This window comes from Arachis duranensis, chromosome 3 (genome assembly GCF_000817695.3).
Source record: "Arachis duranensis cultivar V14167 chromosome 3, aradu.V14167.gnm2.J7QH, whole genome shotgun sequence".
NCBI classification, from domain to species: domain Eukaryota; kingdom Viridiplantae; phylum Streptophyta; class Magnoliopsida; order Fabales; family Fabaceae; genus Arachis; species Arachis duranensis.
In genome coordinates, this window is record NC_029774.3 from 8,593,484 (window position 1) to 8,618,754 (window position 25,271).

Sequence of the window (25,271 nt, forward strand, 5' to 3'; positions counted from 1 at the left end):
AGAAACCCGCGAGTTGAGTTTGGTAGCGCGCCAACCAAGAGCGGGAGCACAGTCGAGAAATATCAAGGAAGAACCCACCCAGGTGAGGATCTTATCATAATTCAACTTGTCCATTCCCCCTTTTCATGTTATAACCATTAATCGAGAACCCCAATTTTGCAGAAACCCCCCAATTTTTTGATTCACCTTACTTTTAATTATTGTTACAGATTTACCTTGCTATGTTTCTCGACATTTTCAACTAAATAGTAACTTAGAGACAGTTGGGGTAGAATTTAAATAATTCAGTTTCACTTATCCTTTATTTCTTTTTACAGTGGTTGGCATCCTATGAAACATATACTCTATTTTAGTTGTTTTATGTTGTTGTCTGTTGTGCCCCAATTTTTATCGTAATATTTGTGTCTGTTTTACTGTGATGAAAGTGATATAATTAATATTCCTGTTTGGCATGTTCTTGACATGAGATGGACTTATCCACAACATGATTGTATTTGCTAATTTGTGACTGTAGAAAAGAATTGAGAAAATTGAGTAAGAGGATGCGTCTGCTAGAGTGTTGTCTCAAAATGATTCCATTGCTCGAATTTTTGAAAAAGAAAAACCGGGAAGAGTGCGTGGTGTTGGTTTCGGACCGACTCCTAGTCAACTTTTCGGTCCGAACTCACATGTGCCGGGCAACGGAGTCCAGCTAGAAGAGACCCAGAGGAAGCTTCTTGAACTGCAGGCAGAGCTGGAAGGCAAGAAGTTGAAGAGGAAGACGATGGAGGATGACGCAGCAGCAGTTAAGAAAAAGATGAAGGCGATGGAGAGTGCTCTGATTTATCTATTTCAACGACAGGGTGAGGAGCTGCCACTAGACATCGCCGCAGGGATGAGTTTTGTGGAATGATAGAGTGAAAAATAGAATATTAGGATTGGAGATATTTTGCATTGAAGCAAACTTTTTATTGAATTAGACTGAGCACCTCATTCAAAGAGATTTATTATCTTGGTATTTTGATGGATATATTATTTCGTTTTGCTTATATTTTAATTTTATTTTTGCTACAAGTTTAGATTCTAAGGTTGAAAATATTCACTCTTAAAATAATAAAAAATTAAAAAAATAATTCAATAATATTTTAAATAAATTATGCGTATTTTTTTGAAAAAAACACAAATTTCCTTTTTTAAAAATTTTCTTAAATTAGCGGCGATTTTAAACCACCTCTGCTTGGGTTCAAAGATTATGAAAACTGTTACATCTGGTGGCAGTTTGCAATCGCTAGTAAATTTGTGCGAAACTATAGTACAATTTAGTGTTGGACATATCGACATAAATTGCGACGGTTTGAAAACCGTCGGTAAATATGAAGTAATCGTGTCAGTCTTATTTGACGGTGATTTTTTATTGGTGTGCCGCAAAATTTTGATTTAGCGGCGGTTATACTAGTAGTTGTTGAAAACCGTCGCCAAATGCAATCTCGGCGCCCATATTCATGGCGATCTGGTTAACCGCCGGCATTTGATTTTGCAAACTATCTTCAATTCGCGCCTCCCTTATAGAATATAATTAATTCGACCAAATTAATTGAGAATTAACCATTAGACTAGTTTAGTCAAAACTAAAAATTAACTGTAAGTAAATTGGTAAAAAAATTAAAAAATTATTTAAAAAAATCAGTTAACTAGTTAAATTAACTTTTTTAATAATAATTAATTTGTTTAAAATAATAAAATCTAATTTTTGTTTAAAAAATTAGATATTTTTATATAAATATATTATTTTATTATATTTTATTTAATTTCGATTCAACCTTTAAACATTTAGTTTTATCAGTTTACCTAATTAGGTTTTTAGAACTTAATAAAGCATTCAAATATCAAAAATACAATGCATGTTTTCCACACTCGAATAATATACAAGTTTAATAATCTTTTGGTCTCCGGGCCATAAATAATATTAACTATATTACGTGTACATCAAAATTAACCATTAAAATTAATTATTAGTATAAAATGTATATTAAAATATAAATATATCACATTAAAAATAAATTAAACTACACATGTATTTATATATAAATACATTAGTAGTTAATTTTAGTGTACAAATAATATTTTGTTAATATTAAAAATACATAAATCTAACTATAAACCCTAACCCCGACAAGCAACAACAACATATTCGATATTTTCATAGGAAGAGAGGTTTCTTCTCCAAATGGGCCATGAAAAGCGAGCTTAAGAGTCTATAAATGGTTGCCACGTGGAAACCTAACCCTTGTTGGTTGTTTAAGTTTGTTGCCGATGATGTGTTATCTCTTAGCCTTTGCCAACTTGGTGTAAAGAGAAGGTGGCTATGGCTATACGTATATGTACCTATTTTTGTGCCTTTTCCTTGTTGGACAAGCCAAGATCAGGTTGAAAATTTCCATCTACACCATTAGAAATTCATAATCTCTTAATCCAATTAATTAATAATTTCATGGTTATTTTTATTCATAGTTTCTGTATATGATGATTATTATGTGGTGAAGCTAACAACTTAAAATTGACCTATGGGAAATTTGAACGTAAAACAATGAAATTCAAGTAAAGACAAACTAGAAAGGTACAAAAGAGAAGGTAGAGAAGCTATTTATAAGCTTGTTTTGTCAACTTTTAGATAACATCGAATCATCTTTAATTTATGCACGCGCCACATATTATTGTTGTTCTTAGCACATTAAATTCTCCACATGTTTATCGAGAATTGATGCATTGATGTATACTAGGCAAAATGGTAAATGGTAATACCACCTTCAAGAAGTAGAGAGTATAGGGCTATTTTGTCCTTTTATTTAATTTGGGATTCAGCTATTTTGTATCTATAAGAAATATTTTAATAGTATATATAACATAATAAAGAAGTTTAGGTTTTGATATATTTAATCTATTAAAAATATAAAAAAATATTTTTTAATAACTTTTAGTAAGACTCCTCTTTTTTTTATAATATTTCCAGAAAAATGGTTAACATAATAATATAAGTTATTCTTTTAAATTTAAACTATTAATATAAAATATAATAAATAAAGAATTAAAATATATTTAATTTACAAAAAATAAGTACAACATTCCTTGAAACAGCACAACTAAGTAAAAAATGAAACTTAGCCTTTATTCATTCCAATGATGACTATTAAGATCCATTTAAGTGAGTGCAAGAAACAAGAAACACATCTTTAGATTTAATTTCTCATAATTTTTCTATCTTATATTTAAAATATAAAATCAGTCCCTCTAGAAATCAGTATATTCAAATGTAAAATAAAACACAATCTAAACAAAAATAATAAAATCAAAATTCTAAACTCTTAAAATCAATACATTTAAATTTATAACAAAATTCTAAATTTTAAATCACAAATCTAAAACTCTAAATTCAAAATTCTAAATTCAAATCCTAATTAAAATTTGGTAAAGTACTAAATTGGTCCCTACGTTTGGGCGTAATTCTATTTTGGTCCTTAAAGTTTAAAGTGTCCTATTTGAATCCAAAAAAGTTTTATTTAACTTCAATTTAGTCTCACCATGAGGTCAAAGTTAAATAATTAATGAAATATCCTACATGACAGCAGTACAAGAACAAGATCAATAATTTGGAGAACAAATACAAAAACTCCAAAGGTACAAAATTAACCGTGGATACGTCAATACATTTATTTATCATTCTCCTTAGCTATATAGAAAATATTTCATTTAAATTGTAAGAAAAATGATAAATAAATGTATTGATGCATCCATCGTTGATTTTATGCCTTTGGAGCTTGTATTTGTCCTCCAGATTATCGATCTTTCTTATACTGCTGTACATTTCGTTAATTATTTAACTTTGACCTCACGGTGGGACTATATTGAAACTAAATGAAACTTTTTTGAATTCAAATAGGACATTTTAAACCTTAAGAACCAAAACAGAATTACGCCTAAACGTAATAGACCAATTTAGTACTTTATCTTTAAAACTTAAACTCTAGCTATATTTTTATTTTCATCATTTTACTTTTAATAATTCGTGGTTGAATAATAATAATAATAACAATAATAATAATAATAATAATAATATTGATGCTATGAAATGTTAATTAACAATACTACTATTTATATCATTAATTTTAGGTAGATTTGGTGAGGGAGAGAGATTTTAGTTTTAAGAATGAAGATTAAATTTAATTTGATTTAGAGATTAGTAAAGTTTTCTAAAATGTTTGATAGTAAATATATAAAAAATGTATATAATTAATATTTTTAGATCTAAAGGCTAATTAAAAGCCGACGAGAAGTTTTCTGTAGAATTCTCATCTTCTTTTGTATGATGGTGTTATTCATAAAACTACACAAATATGAATTTAATCGTAAAATTATAAAGTCAAATTGAGAATTCAAACTTATAGATTCTCAAGTATTTAAATACTATTCGATGTGAAGTTTAGTAATCCAAATTATGTGTAACGAAATTATAAATAATGGGTAAGATTAGGAAGACAAAAAAAATAGTCAGAACTTATTTTATTTAGCATTTATTAATTATTGCAACAATTAATAAATACTAAATAAAATAAATTAGGACTATTTTTAGTTGATTTTCTTTAGCTACCAACTATTTTCGATAAACTAAATAGGTTTCACTTTCCATTTTGGTCAACTGCTCATTAAAAAAGTAATTTAGATCGTTTGCTAATTATGAATTATGAATTATGAATTATCTTTCTACTTCTACCGTACCCTTTGAAAATGAAAACATTGTAAACGTTGTTAGTCTAATGAGAGTAGTGTCTTTCAGTGTCGTTATCATTCATCTACATGCACATATATTAAGAACAAAACTTGCATTGGAATTTTTCATCATAAAATTAAATTAATAATAATTATATTCAAAGTTCAAACATATACATCACAACCCTATATATATACTAACTTAGCTTGTGTCTTTGATAAATATCAAAGTTCCAACATCACAACATTCTTACAAGGTTTGGATTCTTCATTATATTTTACTTTAATTTCTTATTGTTATGAATGAATTAATGTACTTGAGTAAACGACAAATAAATTCTTGATTTTTTTTTAAAGGTTTTCGTCTAATAAAAAAATACAAAAAATATTTTTCATTTTTTAAAATGTGAGACATTTAAGTCTCTTTAAAAGATCAATTTATCTTTATATATTTTAGATAAAAAAAATTAGGTATCTTATATTTTAAAAAATCAAAAATATTTTTATATTTTTAATTAATCAAAAATTTATCGTCCTTGAATGCAAAAGTTAAGAACTTATTTATTTTTTTCTCTAATTCTTATATATACTAAATGTTTTTTTTTTTTGGCAGTGTGAAAATGGGGAGATCACGAAGTGGTTATGATGAGAGTGGGTTGAAGAAAGGTCCATGGACACCGGAAGAGGATAGAATATTGGTGGATTACATAAACAAAAACGGCCATGGAAGTAATTGGCGAGCGCTTCCTAAGATTGCAGGTTTAAACAGATGTGGAAAGAGTTGCAGGCTGAGGTGGACTAACTACCTCAGGCCTGATATCAAGAGAGGAAAATTCTCTCAAGAAGAAGAGAAACTCATCATCAACTTACATCAACTTCTTGGCAATAAGTAATTATTAACCCTAAAATATTTTATTTCTTTTTTAATTTATTTTTTACTCTTTTGATAAAAATCTATATTTTCACCTGATAGATATAATTTTGACACGTGTTTCATAAAAAAAATAAAAAAATTAATTAGTAAATCGTTTATAAATTATCTTTAACAAATAAATTTTATTAATTTATGTGCATAAATATTAAAAAATATAAATATAAATTGTATTAATTTATATGTGTAAATTATATATTTTTTGTGTATAAAATTTTTATAAATATAATATTTATTAATTATGTAATAATATTACTCAAAACAAATGGATAGAATATTTTTTTATTTAAATCAGATTTGGTTGTGTGATTATAGGTGGTCAGCAATAGCAAGTCATCTACCAGGAAGAACTGACAATGAAATCAAGAATTTCTGGAACACTAATCTTAGAAAGAAGCTTCTAAGAATGGGGTTAGATCCAGTGACTCATCGTCCAAGATTAGATCATAATCATAATCATAATCAACTTCAACTTCTTTCCAATCTTCAACACTTGCTTCTTGCTGCAAACATTCTCAACAATAACAACAATAATAATGCTCTATTAAGTACTCTTCTTATTAACTCTGATAATGCCAAACTCCAAATCCTCCAAAATATGCTTCAAATCCTTGCTACTACTACTACTAATAATAATAATCTTGCACCAAACTTGGAGCCACTACTCAATCATCAACAATTTGGTCCATTAACCTCATCATCATCATCATCATCAGTTCCAAATGGTTTTTATGAATCTTTAGGGTTGAATGAATCTATGCTCCAAAACCTTATTTGCAGTAATGATTCTTTCCCTTGTCAAAATCAGCCCAATTTCCAAAACTTTGAAGCTCCTCCTCATGATGATAATGTTAATAATAATAATGAGAAAGTTGTTGTTGATGGCACAAATTCTTCTTCTCCTACAACACCATTGAATTGTTATTCACTTCCAAATCTGGTTTCAGCCTCATCACCTCATCATGCATGTTCCAACAAAGTAAATAATAATAATAATAATAATAATAATAATAATAATAATACACATCATAGAGTAAGTAATCTTATTCTTTTTCTCTTTTTAATTAAGTTCACTTATTTTATTATAATAAGGCATCAAATCAACACATATACTCATTTTGTTGCTTTTTTTTCTTCTAATATTTGCAGTCAAGAATCTAACCAGCCATAGTCAACACTCAACAATCAAGGTTCATCACAACAATAATGGGATTTTTTTTTAAATTATCATTGTTGGTTGTCTCTAGCTTAGGATCAACATACTGTTTTGTGAGGATGGATTGATTGATATAAGATTTATATATTGTATATAGAAGATTAGACTTATAGTACAACATATGGACATTATTGTAATTTTCACTTTACAAAATGCAAGCCATTATTATTGCATGTGTTTCATGTTCAATTCACGTGCATAAATTGCAGCTCTCAACTCACTCAAAAATATATAGGCAGTTCAATATATTTCTTAATAAACTGTATATTATATAAACTTCATAATTTATCTTTGGCTAAATTACTATTTTGGGCCAAATCTTAATTAAGTTTTGGTTTTTAATATTTTAAATGTTTTATTTCTATCTCAAAAAATTTTAAATAGGTTCAATGTGGTCCTATCATTAGAATTGACACTATAATAAAATAAGTGACGTGAATGTTAATAATATTACTAGTTAAGTCATATCTTTTTCATATATTAGAAAGATATAACTAAAACCTTTTTGTATGTAATACTTTTTTTCATCATTTTTTTTTGTAAAAAATTCCAAATCCTAACAATTAATCACCAACACTTTAAAATCAAAAGAAAAACTTTTATATTAGTGATCGTTATTAGTGGATCAATTTTATTTATACATTAAAATCAAATGTTATTCGCTTTTTAATATACAAATTATTTGTGTCAAATTTAATAATAAAATAGCATTAAATTTGCTTAAATTTTTTTATGATTAAAATAGGATGATTGAAAATTTTTAAGACTGAAATAGAATATTTAAAACGTTAAGAACCAAATTAAAATAATTCAATCTAAATGTTAGAGACTAAAATAATATTTCATTTTTTATCTTTAATTAGGACCTAAGATTTGTGTGGTTGAAAATTATACAAGTTGGAAATCTATATACTATATGTCACTTGTTATTTGCTTCTTACTACCTGAAATTAATTAATTAACTATAATATAATATATAGTCAATTGTTAAGCTCCCATAATATATAATCAGGAGAGGAAAATATTACTATTAAATTGAATGAAGACTTTATTAGTAGCTTGAAGAAGAAGGGGCAGCAACGATGAGTTCCGAAAAAGAAGTTTCTATTTACTAATCATAATGTAAAGCAGGAAAACAAAGTCAAACTATACTCACAACATACATGAACCAAAAACTTTACTCAAACACGCATTTGAATAATTAATTACTTTTGAGAAAAAATTCTCTTGAAAATGAGACTTAGAAAGCATAAATGTTATATTTAATTAAGTCAAAAGGTGAAGTTAGTATGATATGGTGTCTAGCATTTGGTAAAAAGACAAGTTTTTGGTTATCCGTTTGGTGAGACAATTACTATTGATTTTTGGTCTAACAAGCAAAGAAAGACAACTCATAAGTAGCATTATTACTTCCTCCATTGAAGCAATTGAAGGAATCCAAAATACATGACATCAATTTACTATTGTTTATAATAATAATAATATTATTTTGATTTAATTATTCTACCATCTTTATAGTTTTATCGAATTTATTTTTAATTAAATTTTTATATTTTTTTAAAATTAAATTCCTATACTATATTAGATGTTATAATTAAGTCTTTCCTGTAATTAAAATGTTGAAATTAAGCGGAATATTCTGTTAAAATTAATGAAGTATTTTGTTAAGATTAACAAAACATTCCATTCATTCTAATATTTTTATTATGTTAAGAATTTAATTACAAAATCTAATATGATATAAAAATTCAATTAAAAAATATAAAAATTTAATTAAAAACTTCATAAAATTATAAAGGCTGGAAAAATAATTAAATCTATTATTTTTTATATATATGAACCAAAAATTTGGTTAAAGTGAAGATTACACATCTTTTCAATGAGTAGCAAAACAAGTGTTAAAAGTTTTTTTTCATTTTGGAACTTATTAAATCACGTTTAAACACATTTAAACCCACTACAACTATATTTTACATTAAGTTTTGTTAAATTTTTTATTGACTTAAGCATTAGAGTATTTTTTATAAGAATCTACCTATCTAATATTCTTTCGAAAGAAAAGTTGTTAGTGTAAAAGAAAAGGGAAAAAAATGTTATCATCTTATATACTTGTATATAGTTAAATTTAATAGTCTTAATATCGTTCTTAAAACTAAACACCATTAATAAGTGAAATTTATATATGCACCATTAATTCTTAATTTTTCCATTTTTATTTGAATGTAAATAGAAATAAATTGATTAAATAACATACATATAATGACCGATGAATATAAAAAAAAAATTTTAATGTATTTTATGGTGCTAATTTTTTAACTATTTGATAGAAAAATAAAAGATGAGATCTATTTTTATTTTTCTTAATTTTTAGACAAATTAGACATCTATGTATTAACTATTAAGCACCATATATAGAATTGTTCAAAAATTTAATGCATATAGCTAGACAGTTCGATTATATCAGAATTCTCCAAAAACTTAATGCATATAGATAGTCGGTTTGATTATATTTTTCCATCAAACATGTTTGAAAGGGTGAAGGAAGGACATGCACAAAAAGAATTGTAAAGAGAAAGCATGTAATACATAAAAGAGGATCGGATACGTAGAGATCAGAATTAACTTTAGTTAGTCAACATTAATTATTTTGAGAGTTTAAATTTATAATTTATAATTTAAAGTTAAGAATTTATAATTTTAATTTTAGAATTTAAGATAAATAAAATAATTTTTAAATAATTGACTAGTTGAAAAAAATTAATTTCCTAAATATTACTCTATGTAATAAGTAAATAACAACTTAAGGAAATATAACAACTTAATTAATTTGAGTTCGTTTAGTGATTAGTTTACTAGTCTGTTTAAATAAGTATCGGAAGTTCAAATCCGCCATCTATATTTACTGGCTATTGGCTAACAACAAAATCCTTAAATAGAGTTTAAATTCGCGACAAATTATTTATTAGCTAATCGAATCGGGGGATATCATATAAAAAAAAGAAATATATCAACTTTAATAACCTTGATTGATATTTTGTTGTAGTTAATGACAAATCAGTTTAGGTTATCATGTTTTAAAAAATAAATAAAATAAAATAAAAAGAAAGTGTAGACTGTAGAATATTATTGTAATTGAATATGGTTGTTTATTTTGTCGTTTTCACTTTGTCATATGTAAAATTTCATGCCAGAATTCTTACACTCTGCAACTACAAGGGGGTGTCCTTATTCAAGGCGACAAACAAAAAGGTACAAAGCATAAAGCAGATAGATAAAGAATTAAGGACCCAAAAAAAAATAGAAAGAAAGAAAGGAAAAGATAGATATTCGGTGCACAACAGCACAAGTTATTTTTTTAAATAAAGAATTATATCTGCATTATTTTATTTCATTTTGGAAAATGGTCTTTAAATCCTATTGGGCCCAACAACTAAAGGCACTTCATTAGAATTTTAGACAAATTTTAAAATGCAAAACAATAATTAAAAAAAATTGAATGATTAAATCTCATAAGTAGTTGATAGCACAACTTTTTTTTACCATGTCCAAATAATACTCTTCCATAGAAGATTCAAGTAAATTGGAAGATTCAAGTCAACTTTCTTAAGATAGTATTTGTTTTTAGATACTAGAATTAAAGTTGAGATATTGAAATTTAGTATTGTGTTTTGTTAATCAGAAAAATTTTAATTTCAAAATACAAAATTTTAATACTTCTAAAAAATAAGAATATAAAGAATTGAAATTTCTAAAAACAAAAACTGAAAATTTAATATTTTCTTTACTTAGCTAAATATATTTTAATAAATATTCTTATTTCTTATTTATATTTATTTTGAACCAAATAAAATACTAAAATATAACTTAATTCTGTATATTTTATATCAAATATAATAATATAATACATAGATTTAACTCATAAAAAAAATAATAATAATACATAGACTTAATTTAATCTCAATATATAATACAAAACTTAATTTAATCTCAGTTTTTTAGTTTCTGCCTCGTTTCCAAATGCAGCCTTAAAGTTTAGTAGAACTTTAGTGTTCTAACTTAAGTTCATATTTGTTGAAAACAGGAAAAGTTCATTTGCTACACAGATGCCAAAATCTATTGGCAACTCAAATGGAGAAACAGTCAAATAGTAAAGTTGAATGTAAGTGTTTCCTAAAGTGAACTTTGTACATAATATGAGAATGTAATATACATATTAGCCTTAAATAATTTAAAAAATTATAATTATGAATTATACTTTGAATTATCTGAATGCATTGTGGCTCACTTAATGGATCACTATACATCAAAGGAGGCTCAGAGCCTCAGACATTGAACTTCTATCCAGAATTTGATTTGAATTGGGATCACATAAGAATACAATTAAACTCGCCACTTCTTTCATCAAATCTAGTAAGGAGGGCAAGGTGCAAAGTAGAGGGAGAGAAAAAAAAATAGTCTCATCAATCACATACATTTTCCTGCTAACATGGAGAACCACAATCAAAATGAGAGGGAAAAAAAGAAAAGAAGAAAATCCTAAACAATATTACACATCATTCCTTTAGAAATCTAATTTGTGGGAGAAAAAAAAAATCACAATCAAACACATGCAAACCAATTGAATGTTCAATATACCTCCCAAAGTTGCAACATTGTTCTATTTCTGGTTGCTTGAACCCTTTTTCTTGAGCAGGCTTCCAAACTTGCCAAGCAAAGGCTTCTTCTTTTTCTTCAACTGTTGTTGCTGCTTGGAAGGAGAGGTCGCGCCATCGTCATTGTTCTCGGCTATGGATGAACCGTTTATGTTATCAAAGCTCTCGCCGGCTTCTGCCTTGGAATCGGCTTCTTCTTCAAAGGACTCGGGCTCTGGATCCCTCTCTGGCGACAACTCCTTTTTCTCTATCTTGCAGCTCTCCCACATTTTATGTTCAACTTCTACTGAATTATCATTTTCCTTACTAGCATCATCTTCCTTCAGTTTTCCATTCCCATTCTCATGTTTGGGAGATTCTATCTTTTCAGCCTTACCATTCACAGGAATAGTCTCTTCTTGAAAGCCTTGTTTGAGCACTTCTTGATTTGCTGAATCTTCTACCTTCAATACGTCTTCTCCTCCATGCCCATTCTCTTCGGAAAATTCAACCACCTTAGGAAGCAAATCATAATCCTTCTCACTGTCTGTGAGATCCCCGTTTTCCTCAGTGTGGTTTCTGGCTGTTATTTCTTCCAGTAGCTTAGATAACTCCTCCACCTTCTTAATAGATTCAGCTTCCTTAGTGCAGAGTTCATCATTTTCTTGAATAATACTCTGCAATTCATTTTCTTTATCCAATAAATTCTCCTTCAATTTCACGTTCTCGGCCGTTGCTTCTTTAAGAGCTTCCTGCAAGTTAATTGCCTCAGCCTCAACTTCCTTCAGATTTTCCTTCAACTGAGCTTCTTCCTCCCTGCTGGCACTAGCTTCATCCTCGGTATCTTTGAGCAAGAGAGCCAATCTATTTATTTCTTTTCCCAAGGACGAATTCTCTTCTTCGGTTTTCTTTAAGCAGCCGACTAGTTGATGTTCTCTCTCTTTCCACTCGGCTCTGGAGTTCTCAAAGTCATTCTTAGAATTTTCGACATTACAAGTAAGAACATCAATCTCACGCCGTGCATCATCAAGCATGGATTCATATTTTTCATTGGTAGCTTTTAAAACTGACTTTAAATCTTCAAGCTGGGTCTCGTAACTTTCATGTTCGGCTTGGCTGCTCAATAGCTTCTCTTTGGCTTCTCTAGCCTCTGCAGATACTTCATGTAATGCAGAAGTTAAGCTTTCCATTGCCTTTTTGCACTTTTCTTCTTCATCCCTAGAATTCTCCAAATCATTGATAAGTTGATTTTTCTCTTCAAGTAGGGTCTGCACGCTAGCAGCTGCAAGCTTTTCATTGTTCAAAGCCTGAATCTTCTCTTCCTTAACTGTCTCAAGTTCGGATTCGAGAGCTTCAACCTTGTGTGTCATTTCAAGACTTTCTTCCTTGGCCACATTAATCCGATGCTCTGAATCCTCAAGATCTGCCTTTTGTCTCCCAACAGTCATTTCTAACAATCCTACCTTCTCTTTAAGAGCCGCAACTTCAGATTCTGCTTCATGCAACAAATCATTGCTTCCTTCTAGCTGTTTCATGACGTTTTCCAAAGATTCCGATGCAGATTTTTCCAACTTATTAGCTTCTTGAACCCTCATCTCTAGTTCCTCAACCTTCTTCGTCCACTCCTCCAAAACACTATGAGCATATGATTCAGCCATCCTTGCGGCCTCAAGCTCCACATTGAGCTGTTCGATAGTAGTTTCTTTCTCTGCCAACTTCTCATCATAATCCTCGGCCTTTGCAAGTTCTTGCTTAAGAGCTTCTACCTCTGCTTTCAGCTTCAATATAGTATTACTCTCACTGGCCTCTGTTTCCTGTTTCAAATCAAGTAATGCCTTCAACCGAGTCAGTTCAGCTGAAAGAATCTCTGCCTTCTCGGCATGAATCTCAGCAATCTTAGTTGCATCATCAGCATGGTTCAGTGCTTGGTTCTTTGCATCACAAGTCATGGCGAGTTCTTGCTTAACACGCTGGAGCTCCTCGGTGGTGGAGAGAAGAGCAGCAACATCCAAAGCATGCTGGCTCTTTACATTTTCAATCTCTTTCTGCCATTCTTCTTCCTTCTTCTGGGCAGATTCAATTCCAGCCTGCTCCAATTCAACAGCTCGGAACTTCTCAATCTCAGATTCCTCCTCAGCCCGCTTTTGAGCCACCAATGCTTCCCTGAGTTTCTCATTTGCTTCCTCAGCTAATCTCTGTGCTTCTTTCAACTCATTAATTACTTTAAGCTTCTCTTTCTCAGCGTGAATGAGCTGCTCCTTCGCTTTCTTTAGATCCTCCTGAACAAGATTCAACTGGTTCTGCAACTCTGAACCCTTTGCAGCTCTTGTTGGTTGTTTCTGAAAAACAAGGGAACACACAATCGGAGATCAGACTACATATACGTATAATCTCTAACGGAAAGCACAATTAAATAAAATAGTTTGCCAAATCAACTATGAAGAATAATGAAAGAAACATCTCTGGCAGTTTCCTAAAAAATGCTAGACATCTCAGAATCACAGTTAAAAAGTCATGCATTATCTAGAATTTCAATTCTTATACAAAAATGTCGAATAATTAGCACTAATTGGAAGACTATAATATTCTTAAACATCTCAAACGGTTCCTTGTAACATTAGTTAAAAGACTTGGTCACTTAGTCACAATCTGAAAGAAAGATAGGATACTTAAATGCATTCTACAACTTACATCAGGTGGGTTGGAGGCAAGCTTTGGTGATTTCCGATCAGGAGTAGCAGCAGGCTTTGAATTCACAGATCGCGGCGATCGTTCAATGGAATGGCGCAGATTTTGCAAGGGTGATGGTGATTCGGATTCCGATTTGGACACTCCTCTGCTAAGTTTGCTGCCTCTTGGAGTTGCTAGTGATGTTTTGTTGGGAGTTTCAGACAAATTGGATCTACCATAAGAAAGAATTGTAATGCCAGTAACAGATCAATAATTCATTTTACAAAACAGAACATGACAACATAAGAAACAAAAAGACACAAAATGGCATAGTTATATGCACTCCAACTAATGGATCTAAACAAAAAAGGAAAGTGACCCTAATCCAAAATTCAGCATCCAGAATCATTGGCAAGCCAAAAATAAATGAGAATCGGAGTGAAAATGACAGTGATATAACAATCAGTTAATGCAAAAGGCCCTAAGCTAACATGAACACAGAAAACTCAAGCTGAAACTGTAATCAAACATGAGAAAAAGAAGAAACTGAGAAACACAATACAACTTACAAAAAAGTTACAAAATTTAGGTGAAAATTCCACAATAGCACATCAGAACTACTGGATCAAACCCTATAAAGCAGAACCCAACCATCCAAACAGATCAAAAAAGAAAAAGAAAGGAACCAAATTTCAGATCTTCACATGAAACTCATAGAAGCATAACCACAAACACCAAGAAAGCATGCTTCAAATGCTTCTGCACTTACTTAGTAGCTTTTGAAGCCATGGTTGGGGGTGGTGGAGGAAGTAGTCCCAACAAGAACAAAAGTAGAAAAGTTGAAAACTTTGGAGAAAAGGGTCAGTGACTGCACTGAGAATGCTAGAGTTCTGACATTGCAAGAGGAAGAAACAGAAAAACTGAACAAGGAATTTTTTTCTTTTCTTGGGGGGATCAGAGAGAGTTTGAAGTTAAATGAAATGATTTTGTTGTTGCTGCTGGAAATTATTGGAATGAGAAAGAAAGAAAGAAAGAAAGAAAGAAAGAAGATGATTATGATGATGGGGTTTGAATTCAGAGAGAGAGAGAACAGAAAAAAGTTAATAATTTGAGGCGGTTTTCTTTGTCTCCAGAGTGGCCACACACAGAGCAATGGTGTCTCTATGAATCATGAATTGTGAATTGACAAAAGTAACCCTAATTATGTGTGGATTCTTCTCTTTTTCCTTTATCCCAATCTGTCAAAAAAGCAACTGACTAACTGAGTAACTTTTTCAGAAGCAAAGCTAAGAAAGGACCTGTTAGTGTGTGACTCTCTGTGTAACATAATTTTCTATTATAAGCCATGCATTGGCTAATTTATTTATTTTAATATTTCTCAAAATTCTTATATAGTTTATTATTTTTGGATAATTTACCTAGATAAATTGATCGAAAAAAAATTATACACATATCCAAAACTGAATTTGATTATTTGCATAATTTATTTATTTTTAATGTAAATCAAATAAAATAAATTCAATTTACTATTTATTATTAGTATAACATATACATAAAAAATTGAATAAACTAATATTAAAAAATATAAATTAAATTATTTGATTCGATTTACATAAGAAATCAAAACCAAATATACATGTAACTAAATTCAGTTTAGAATATCTGTATAATTTTTTTTTATTCAATTTATTTATGTATGAGAATTAATAATTTTCTTTTTCTCCATTATTTATCTATCTTTAACTTTTTATCCCTCTTTTTCTTTATTTTTAAAATTTAATAGATAAAATCACTGAATTGAATAAGAATTTTTAACTCCACAAAATATATAAAATATCTCAATTATTAATCACCATCAGCATAATTCAGTCTATTATGGATCGGAAATTTTGCCACATACATCACATATGCATGGTGAAAAAAATAATAATTTAAGTTCTCCATTTTTAAATATAGTGATGCCTTAACTAACTAAAGCATTATATATATAAAATCAAATCCTTTCCAGCTGCCCATAAATTTTCTGGTTTATTATTAAAATGATTATGGTAGTCATCACTGGATTTCCTGTTGAATAACTAAAACAACTAGCTGATTTGTGTGATATTAAACAGTTTAATAAACGAATTTAATTTAATTTAGTTTAAATTACTCAAAGTGGAGCTTATATATCAACTTTGGTATGGTGGGAAGCTGACTAGTAACCAACACTTCAATTCCTTTATCTTATGGCAAAATTGATTGCAAATAGTATGATTACTACGCTAAAATCATTAGGTAGAATTTGAATGTGAATCTATATATAATTATATATATATAATATAAAAAAAATTAAGTGTACCGAAAATACTAATATTTTAATTATTTTAACCGTTAATTTTAATTAATATATATTATATATATTTTTTATAATTCAAATCAACGATTAAAATAATTGGAACACCGGCGTTCTCAATATACTTAATTAAAATTCTTCCTATAATATAAGTGGTGCCACCTTCACTTCAAGAATATATGGACAGCATAACAAATATATAATATATGTTGATTGTGAGTGTTAACCTTTGTTATAATTTTGAATGTGTGTTTTAACCGTTTAATTTTAATTAGTATCATTCATTATTCTTTTCTAAGTTATCTCAAAGTCAAAAGCATTTGATGACTATAAAACGGTCTTGAAGTCAAAATCAATGTGTTGGAGTTGAAGTTAATTTTATCATCAAGTTAAGTAAATAATGTCTTACTTTAATTTGATATAATCAACTATATGTGTTGAAAACTTGAAATTAATTATTATCCTTTACTACAAGTGTCGATCCGTTTAGACACGATGATTGACATTTTCATATATATTTTTTACAGGAATTTTATTTTATTTTATTTAAATAAGATGTATCAAGTACAAACATTAACATGTACTTGCTAGTTGCTATATTATTAATGACAGTAATTATTCATTTTTCCTATTACGTTCGAATTATTACTATACTATATAATCTATAATCTGATCTGTCGTTGACTTTTGACTCAAAGTTGATTTGTATCAATTTGACAATGAGTATAGGGACGACCCTAAAATAGTCACCAAACAAAATACAGACCCTAAAATTAAATATACTCATTTATGAGTATATATATAGGAGAGGATGTGTAGACTTTTAATCTATATATTCATTTAATGATTAAGCTAATTATTGAAAATAATTGAGATTGTACATTAGTTGTTTCTTTCTTCTTCCCTCTCTCCCCCCCCCCTCTCTGAAATTAGCAGAATACTCAATAATTATAACTTGGAATTTTAAATACGTATATAAAATAATGTCTATACTTATGTTAAAAAAAAAAAAGCAAAGATACATTTTCCTTCAAATTGTAAGAATGAGTTTTTAGGTACAAGCGAAGTAGTTGGGAACAGAAATATCAAGCCCTTCAATTTGATCTTATTTATTTGTTGAACGTGCACATGCATGTACACGTATGTATGTATTAATACATAATCACAATTTCCATGTGACACAAAAGTTTATTGCCACAAGTTGAGTTCTTTTGCTTTTTTTTTTTAATAAAAATATATCTAATTAAAGTAGAATTACAGAAGAGCCAATATTAGTTATTTCATAATCGCAACAACTTGAATTAATCGAATGGTTAGCTTATTTATTGGCATAAATAAGTGTCAGGATTTGAATTCCGCTTTGTACATGCAGCAATCCATTAGCCAGCAACAAACTCTTAAATGAAACTTCTATCCGCAACAGATTAGTCATTGACCTGTCGGGTTGAAAAATACCGTGGACAACCAAAAAAAGTTATTTCATAACCTAATTAATATTCTCTAATCAGGAAAAGATGAAATAATATTTGCTGAAAATGTTGGTAATTGGTTTCTATTTTCTAGACATGAACAAATTAAGCGAGTGAGTTTGTCTCAAGTAACAATCCAATTCAAAAACATATATAAATTTGTGAAGCTGCTCTTAATAAGCATAGTTTAATTCGTTCAATGTCTTGCCACAATTGCACAGACAAATTACAGTCTAATAAACATACTCTATCTAGATATAATCATTTTATGGATCATTATACTGATAACATCCTCTAAATAGGTAGTTAGAAACACATGAGTTATGAGAGGTTAATGTCATATTTATAAATAATAAAAAACGGTGTCACATTTGATAAAATATAAAACTAACGAATTTTATACGAATTAATTTTAAAATAAATTTTTTCCTTTGGAATTCTGCTAATTTACTTTTATATACATCCATCATCCAACTTCAGAATTCTGTCAAGTTGTTGTTGTTATATTATATTATTATTATTATTATTATTATTATTATTATTATTATTATTATTATCTACAAACATTTAAAAAAGTATATAAAGGCATCTAATTTGGTTCCATTGAAAATTAAATATGATAAAATGGCAGGATCTAGTAACAAATCTATATAAAAACAAGACACCTAAAAAAACCTATATAAAAACAGTTCCCCATTTTCTATCATTAATTATTTCTCATGGCAATAAGCTCAACAACATGAGTTGTTCAGATTTATATATTTTCCAAAACAACACATGATGATTTAGTAATGCAAATAGTACTAATGTCAAAATGGATAATAGATATTAGGTTAGGTTAGAAGTCATTGTTTACAAAACCATGCACATGACCACACACATGTCATGCCCCAAAAACCAATAATGCTTATTTGCATTATGTAGTAACTTCTCATCATCTCTTCCTTGCTACCAACTTGACCTCATAAAAAATAAGACCAATAAAAGGCATATGCAATTTATTATCATAAAAAAGATACCTAGACATAAGTGTGAAAATTACAAGACCTTACATTAATGTTATAAATTAGGATAGTAAATCTAGTAACACGTCATTTATATGCACAAATATATGGTTGTGCAAGCAAGGTAGTTTTATACAACTGGCATGCACATGGGATCAAAATTAAAAATAAAAAAGAGTTGAAAATAGTGAGATTTTCAGATTCAGATTTGAGGAAAGGACAGATGGTGCACAAGTAAACAATAAACATAATTCTGAGATGGGAAGCATGCTGTGTTGCATTATTTTGTTTCAGATTTTGATGAGCCTCTCTTATCTTCTTGAAACTCTTTTCAACAATCCTAAATTAATATTCCCCCTTTTTTTAATTTCTTTTTTCTTTTGCAGCAGTTTCTTCATTAACAAGCTGCCAAAAGATTTTACCACATCCATTCCACATGTCAAACCTTCTTGTTATATTCCTTTTGCTTATATCAATATACACCTACTTGGATTTTTGTACATTCTTGCACTTCTTGATTTTCTTCTATTATTTATTTTTTCAATATTATTTTGGATAAACTTAGCCGATCAAATTTTCATTGTTAAATGTGGGACCATAACAGCTAAGGTGTAACAATGACACTTTTTCTTTCCAATTTGACTGTGAAACTACTTTAATATAAAAACATTGATATTCGGCTATTCATTTGAGATTGAGTAAATTTGAACCAAAAATTCTGATTTAAGTAACACTTCAAGTTTTTTTTTTTTTTTTTGAATTAATCAAGAAAATCTTGCTGATGACTGACTTGTATATGTATGTAAATGTTACTCAGGTCGTTAGCTTTTTAAACAAATACAAATTATACACAAATTTTGTAATGTAAAATAATTAGAACTTAAACAATGATAGATGCATGAATTCTCAAAGAAACGATCTTATAAATACAGATATTAATATTAAATTTGAAATGCTAATCTTGTTTATACTGGAGTGTGTTTATAACATACATAAAAGAATCACATTGACGCTATTTAAAATTTCAATATATGGAGAAAGTAAAACAAGTACTAGTTTATTTTTGGGAAAAAATATTTCTTTAATCATATGATCTATGATCATAATCCTGTGAGAAACATTATGGGAATATATTAAGTGTGGAAAACTCCACCCACTCAAATTTAATCTACCATTAGATGAGGTGTGAATGTCTGTTTTAATGATATCACTTGTCTCAAAAATTTAAATAGATAAAAAAAATACATAAATGATTATATTTCTAACACATCCCCTCAAATAAAAATCTCTTTTGAGTATGCTGAAATTCTTTCGTTTCAGATAAATAATAATCGAATTCTATACTTTTTGGTCATAAAAACTATGGTAATATGTTATGAAACTACTTATTCTAAAAGCTTAATTTGACAGGAGAGTATTCATTAATAGTTATATACTTATATCTCTTTACACACAACTTCGGAATAATGACTAGAGGAATAAACAAAACATTTTGATCAGACATTCAGATTGTGCAAGAGTAACAGAGGTGAGTTTGGAAATCATATCATATACCACGAATTGTGGGAGTGAGTAATGGGATGTGAAAGAGAGATTAGCAAATATACACATCAATCATCATCATAAGAGACATGAAAGTTGGTGGTGCAGCCAGAAGCCTCAGGGTCCTCAGCCCCACAGCAGTCATAGAATTTGGCAGCATATGGTGGATCATTGGGTCCCAATTCATAGTACCTTCATAAGTAAGAAACAACAAACTAATTGACCATTTTACATAGCATGCATCATATGAACCAAAATTTCAGCTAAATGAACAAAAGAACTTTCAAGTTAATTAGCCCTGATAAGGTGAAGCTTAGCTAACCCTAAGATCAAGCCAGGTCAACATTTACCTAAACTTGTATTAGCAATGATCCCAAATGTGAAATATAATTGCATGGCTTGACACAATCATATTCCTAGAAATAGAAAAAACAAGCAGCAGGGTGTGTATCCACTCTTGAAACCAAGGAACAACAAAAACCATGTAATACATGGATACACATCCAAATCCGAAGTCCGAACCGAGTTTGCTCGGTTTAGCTCGGGTTAACCCAATGGACCGAACCAATCTTGCCTGAATGGGTTGGATTGGTTCGGATCATCGGATTATCCAACAACCCGGGTATTCTTGAACAGCCCTATCTATAATCTACTACTCCTATATGCTATAGGTCTATAGCTTTGCATGCATAAAATTGGCTCTTATGCTTTAAGGCCTTAACATGAACTAAATCACTCACATAGAAACATTGTCATGAATGCCATGCTCCATAATTGGGACAAAACACAAATACAAAGACAAAGACACACCACATACAAAAATGTTGTACAAATGTCTTGTCTCGACTACTAAACACAACACAGAAAAATGGTGATTGGCTATATAGCATATGAAATTCTAGCAAGTAGAGTAAGCAGAAGAAGTGTGTTTTGCAAATAACTAAGAATTGAAGGTCATGTCCAACAAAAAAAAATAATAATTGAAGGTAGTTAGGGGAAATTTGAGGCAATAATGGGGAAATGAATGAAAGACCTTAAAGAATTAGAGGTATGAAAATGGAAGGAAAACGGGGGTACCTTTTCTGGTCGTCGTGACGGCGACAGACGAAGAAAGAAGGGTGGAAGCGGCAAGAAGAAGAGGTGTTGGAAGATGGATCATAAGTTTCCTTGCATCTCTTGCATATCTTCCATGATTCCTTCTTCTCCATTCTCTCTCTTTCTCGGATCCAAACCCTAAATTAATATCTTCACTTCGCTTTTAGGCAACTAGCATGCATCCCCACTTTGCCTTATGTCTAAAAAGATTGATTTTTTATGATATAAAACGTTTAATTATTCTAATATTGGAAATTTTTTATTAGTTATTAGTAAGTTATAGAAATCAAGTTTTAAATATGCAAAATAAAATATTTATTTATTAATAAAAATTCATATACAACTATTTTTCTGTAAAGTTGATAGTATTCATCTTACTTGTTTCATGGATTGTTGAAGTGTCATATCGTAATATGTAACGTGTGAAGGGGTGTAGAGAACTAAAATAATAAGTGAAATTGCAATTCCAAAAAATTAAAAGGCTAATTTTAAAATATCAATAACTACAATAATCATGCTTATAAAATCAAACCAAAATAAGTTTATTATTATTATTATTATTATTATGTGTATATAATATAAATTGGAAAACAATAATATTTTTATCTTATATTTGTCTTGCATTTAAACTAATATTAACTAATTTCTATTTTTTTTAAACTAAAGTATTGACTCTTAATATTTTTCTAAGAAAATAATAATGAAGTTAAATTTTGACAACTTTCTTTGTAATGCAGCACCATTGTAATTTGCAAGTGCGAGAACTTTTATGTAGCAACAATTCTGAATAGCATCAAGCTACACAAATAAAGCAAGTCCTATAAACTTCTAAACTTGTATTTCAGTTTCATTTGGTTCACAGTATATATGCTCCTACACCTACACTACTGTATTTGGGGGTGGAAGGAATTGAGAAAATGGAATATTCACAACGTTGAGAACTCATGGCATGGCCATGGAGAGGTTTCTTCACATGTAAGTTATGTCATCTTCATCATATTCAGCTGTGACTTCTCCCTTTCCTGATATGATTTTGATCAGGCTCTTTGTGGCTCGCCCGACCGCTCTCGACGTCTTCCTTGCAGCTCCAGCAACAGCAGGTTGCAAAGATATTATGGGCAAGCTTGCCCTTTCTTGAATCATTGCTGCATCACACCAAACCATAGAATCTAGTTGGTATTTATGAATGAGATTGAATGTTATTGCATAATTTGAGATTGTGGAATTCTTAACATGTTCCTAGCAGAAAGAGGGCAAAAGATGATATAGAGTTTTACTCATCCATAGGAGGAACAATTTAGACTTAAGTATCATTTGTCCTTTGAAATATGAACACAAATATTTCTGAGTTTTCTTTTCCATTTCCAGTTTTCTCTTATTCCTATGTTCAAGTTTGTGTAGATAAGTAAGAGAGCTGCTAAATGTGGTAGTCAAAACTAATCATAAAAGGAATATAAAAGGATTATGGCATAATACATACACATGGTTTGCTGTTGTGCCATTGAACCAATGTTCCGAATTCCAGCTTCTGCGGCTTGCAAAGCTTGAGTTGACTTGTTTATTCCCTCTGTTATTTCCTGGCTAATTTCCAAACACCAAATGATTTTAGATCCACATAGGCAACATTATTTTAAGTTATGGCTTTGAAAGAATTTATATAAATGGGGGCTTCTGCTTTTCAAACTAGTAGCTAGTAAATGTTTGAAGTTTTCATTTAAAAGCCGACAATTAAATATACAAAATTCAGTACAAGGATTGCACTCCAGACAGTTCAAGTGTTCAACTTCAGTGGGAAAGCCAACCACAAGAACTATAAAGAACTTATCAACTTTAAGTGTTGCATGTAAAAGAATAGAAAATGAGAAAAAGGAAGAAATAAATGGAACCAGGTAACAAAAAGTCTTCCTCAAGAATTCAAATACTCAAAATTAAGTACAGATATCCACCATCTGGAACTACTTCAAGGAAACCGTTTAAGGAACAATATTTATAACAGGTCTAGAAGCTTTCATCTTAGGCCCTATTTCATTACAACTCACAAGTCTTTCATGGCTAAATATATGAAGCACCAGGGTCAATGGATTACCAAAGAAAACCACATTCAAGTCCTGTGATTAATGCCAAATAGGAAACTAGGATGAAAGTAAGCGAGAACCACTTCAGGTAAAATATATTAACTATATTATGGTATTGTTGATGTAAGAATGGGTAGCATAAAGTTTCTTAGAACAATGTACAAAATCAGTAAAACCACATAAAATATCTATCTTGGTTTTAAAAGAAGTGATTCAGAAACAATGTATTCAGTGTCACCTTAGATCACTTAGTTCTAGTGTCAGATCACTAATTTCCATCCCCGAAAGCCTAACAGCAGCCATGGTACTCGGGAGTTCCTCTCTAGCAGTATCTGCTAGCTTCGAAAGGGATATCGCAGCATTTCTCATTGCCTGGTGAAACATATGGAAGAGTTTATATGCAATATATTTGGAGAGTTTGTTTAGCTTAAATGATTATCCAAATAGTGGATGACATAATGGTATGTCTAAAGCTGAAAGGAAAATTTAAAAGCACAACATAACAAATTTTACAACCATTTACACCATTGTTAAGCCAAATTCATACAGAACCAAATAAAAGATCAAAGTATTGAACCCTAAACAAATATTAAAAAAAATTTAAACCTTCAATACATCATTAAGCTTTACAGAATTAAAAGGAAGCATCAGTATCATAGATTCTTATATTTGTGACTACTTGTATTCAACATTCATAACAACTTAAAAAGTTTAGATAATTATATGTAAGCATTGTCATATAAAACTTACAACTAGAGTGGGAACAGCAGCAAAAACAAGGCTAGTGAATGCCACTGAGGTCTGCAGAAACCAAAAAAACAGAAAAGAATCAAAACATCAATTAGGATCAACAAACAAAACTGAACTCAAATCTAGAATGGGAAAACAAAAAATTAAAACTTCAAAAGTGAATCCAAATTATCAGGTGAAAACAAAAAGGGGCTATACCGTGCAGGCAATGAATGCGAGGAGAAAGAAAGCTTGGTCACTCAAACTGAACTTGGGAACTGGAGAAGAAAAGGAGGAAACTTTGGGGGTACCCACTTGGGTGTGAAATTGAAAGGTATCATTCTGAATAACAATGGGTTCGGATCCATTATTTGATGAAGAACACTATTAATTAAAATATATATTTATAACACAAAAATGAATGAATGGGTTCAATTATTTTACTTAATTGAATAAACTGGTTAATAATTTAGAAACCAAAGCTATAAAATAAAATCAATATAAAATTCCTTTTCTGGGTTATTAAATCAAATTGTCCAATAGTTTCACATGTTCGATATTTACTAACAGTTTATTTACCGGCTTTGAGAGCCTTGTTTGGCAATAAAAATTAAAAAATAATGTGCCCAATAAAAGTTAGTTAATAAAGTAGTTATATATTTATGTATATACATATATTATTTATTTTATATATTTTTAATGTGTATTCATATTCTATATGCATTTTATACGAGTGATTGATCTTTTATGTATATGACATAGTTGCTTACAATAGGTGCAACCCCCCAATCTATTTTTTATTTAATTTTAGTTCTTAAGCACACAAAAATC

At 29.5% G+C, this 25,271-nt stretch overlaps 4 protein-coding genes across 4 annotated transcripts; 1 reads left to right on the top strand and 3 right to left on the bottom strand.

Annotated features, from left to right (window-relative positions):
- Positions 1–5,360: 5,360 nt before the first annotated feature.
- LOC107477424 (transcription factor MYB53-like) lies at positions 5,361–6,674 on the top strand (the record flags this gene model as incomplete). The annotated part of the gene is made up of 2 exons (XM_016097436.3): positions 5,361–5,632; positions 5,990–6,674. Coding segments are annotated over exons 1-2 (954 nt in total), but the record flags the coding sequence as incomplete, so codon positions are not given.
- A 4,497-nt stretch (positions 6,675–11,171) lies between these two features.
- Positions 11,172–15,348, bottom strand: LOC107477365 (WEB family protein At3g02930, chloroplastic). Its single transcript, XM_016097362.3, has 3 exons — positions 14,961–15,348; positions 14,213–14,423; positions 11,172–13,860 (listed from the first exon to the last, which is right to left on the bottom strand). The coding sequence occupies exons 1-3, from the start codon at positions 14,978–14,980 to the stop codon at positions 11,548–11,550; spliced, it is 2,544 nt and encodes an 847-aa protein (XP_015952848.1). The 5' UTR covers positions 14,981–15,348; the 3' UTR covers positions 11,172–11,547.
- A 5,036-nt stretch (positions 15,349–20,384) lies between these two features.
- On the bottom strand, positions 20,385–21,842 carry LOC107477366 (uncharacterized). The gene is made up of 2 exons (XM_016097363.3): positions 21,619–21,842; positions 20,385–20,733 (listed from the first exon to the last, which is right to left on the bottom strand). Exons 1-2 carry the CDS (start codon positions 21,747–21,749, stop codon positions 20,610–20,612), a joined length of 255 nt encoding a protein of 84 aa, XP_015952849.1. The 5' UTR covers positions 21,750–21,842; the 3' UTR covers positions 20,385–20,609.
- A 500-nt stretch (positions 21,843–22,342) lies between these two features.
- LOC107477367 (uncharacterized) lies at positions 22,343–24,824 on the bottom strand (the record flags this gene model as incomplete). The annotated part of the gene is given in 5 exon segments (XM_016097365.3): positions 22,343–22,781; positions 23,117–23,217; positions 23,950–24,083; positions 24,462–24,512; positions 24,660–24,824. Coding segments are annotated over 5 exon segments (627 nt in total), but the record flags the coding sequence as incomplete, so codon positions are not given.
- Positions 24,825–25,271: the final 447 nt, after the last annotated feature.

What these genes read in the sequence shown, in the direction of transcription:
- LOC107477365 (XM_016097362.3), bottom strand. Translation starts at nt 14,980, where the DNA reads ATGGCTTCAAAAGCTACTAA. An exon ending in ATGGCTTCAAAAGCTACTAA is followed by an intron (nt 14,424 to 14,960) that starts GTAAGTGCAGAA and finishes TTCTTATGGTAG; the next exon opens with ATCCAATTTGTCTGAAACTC. An exon ending in TTGCCTCCAACCCACCTGAT is followed by an intron (nt 13,861 to 14,212) that starts GTAAGTTGTAGA and finishes CTTGTTTTTCAG; the next exon opens with AAACAACCAACAAGAGCTGC.
- LOC107477366 (XM_016097363.3), bottom strand. Translation starts at nt 21,749, where the DNA reads ATGGAGAAGAAGGAATCATGGAAGATATGCAAGAGATGCAAGGAAACT. An exon ending in CGTCACGACGACCAGAAAAG is followed by an intron (nt 20,734 to 21,618) that starts GTACCCCCGTTT and finishes TTACTTATGAAG; the next exon opens with GTACTATGAATTGGGACCCA.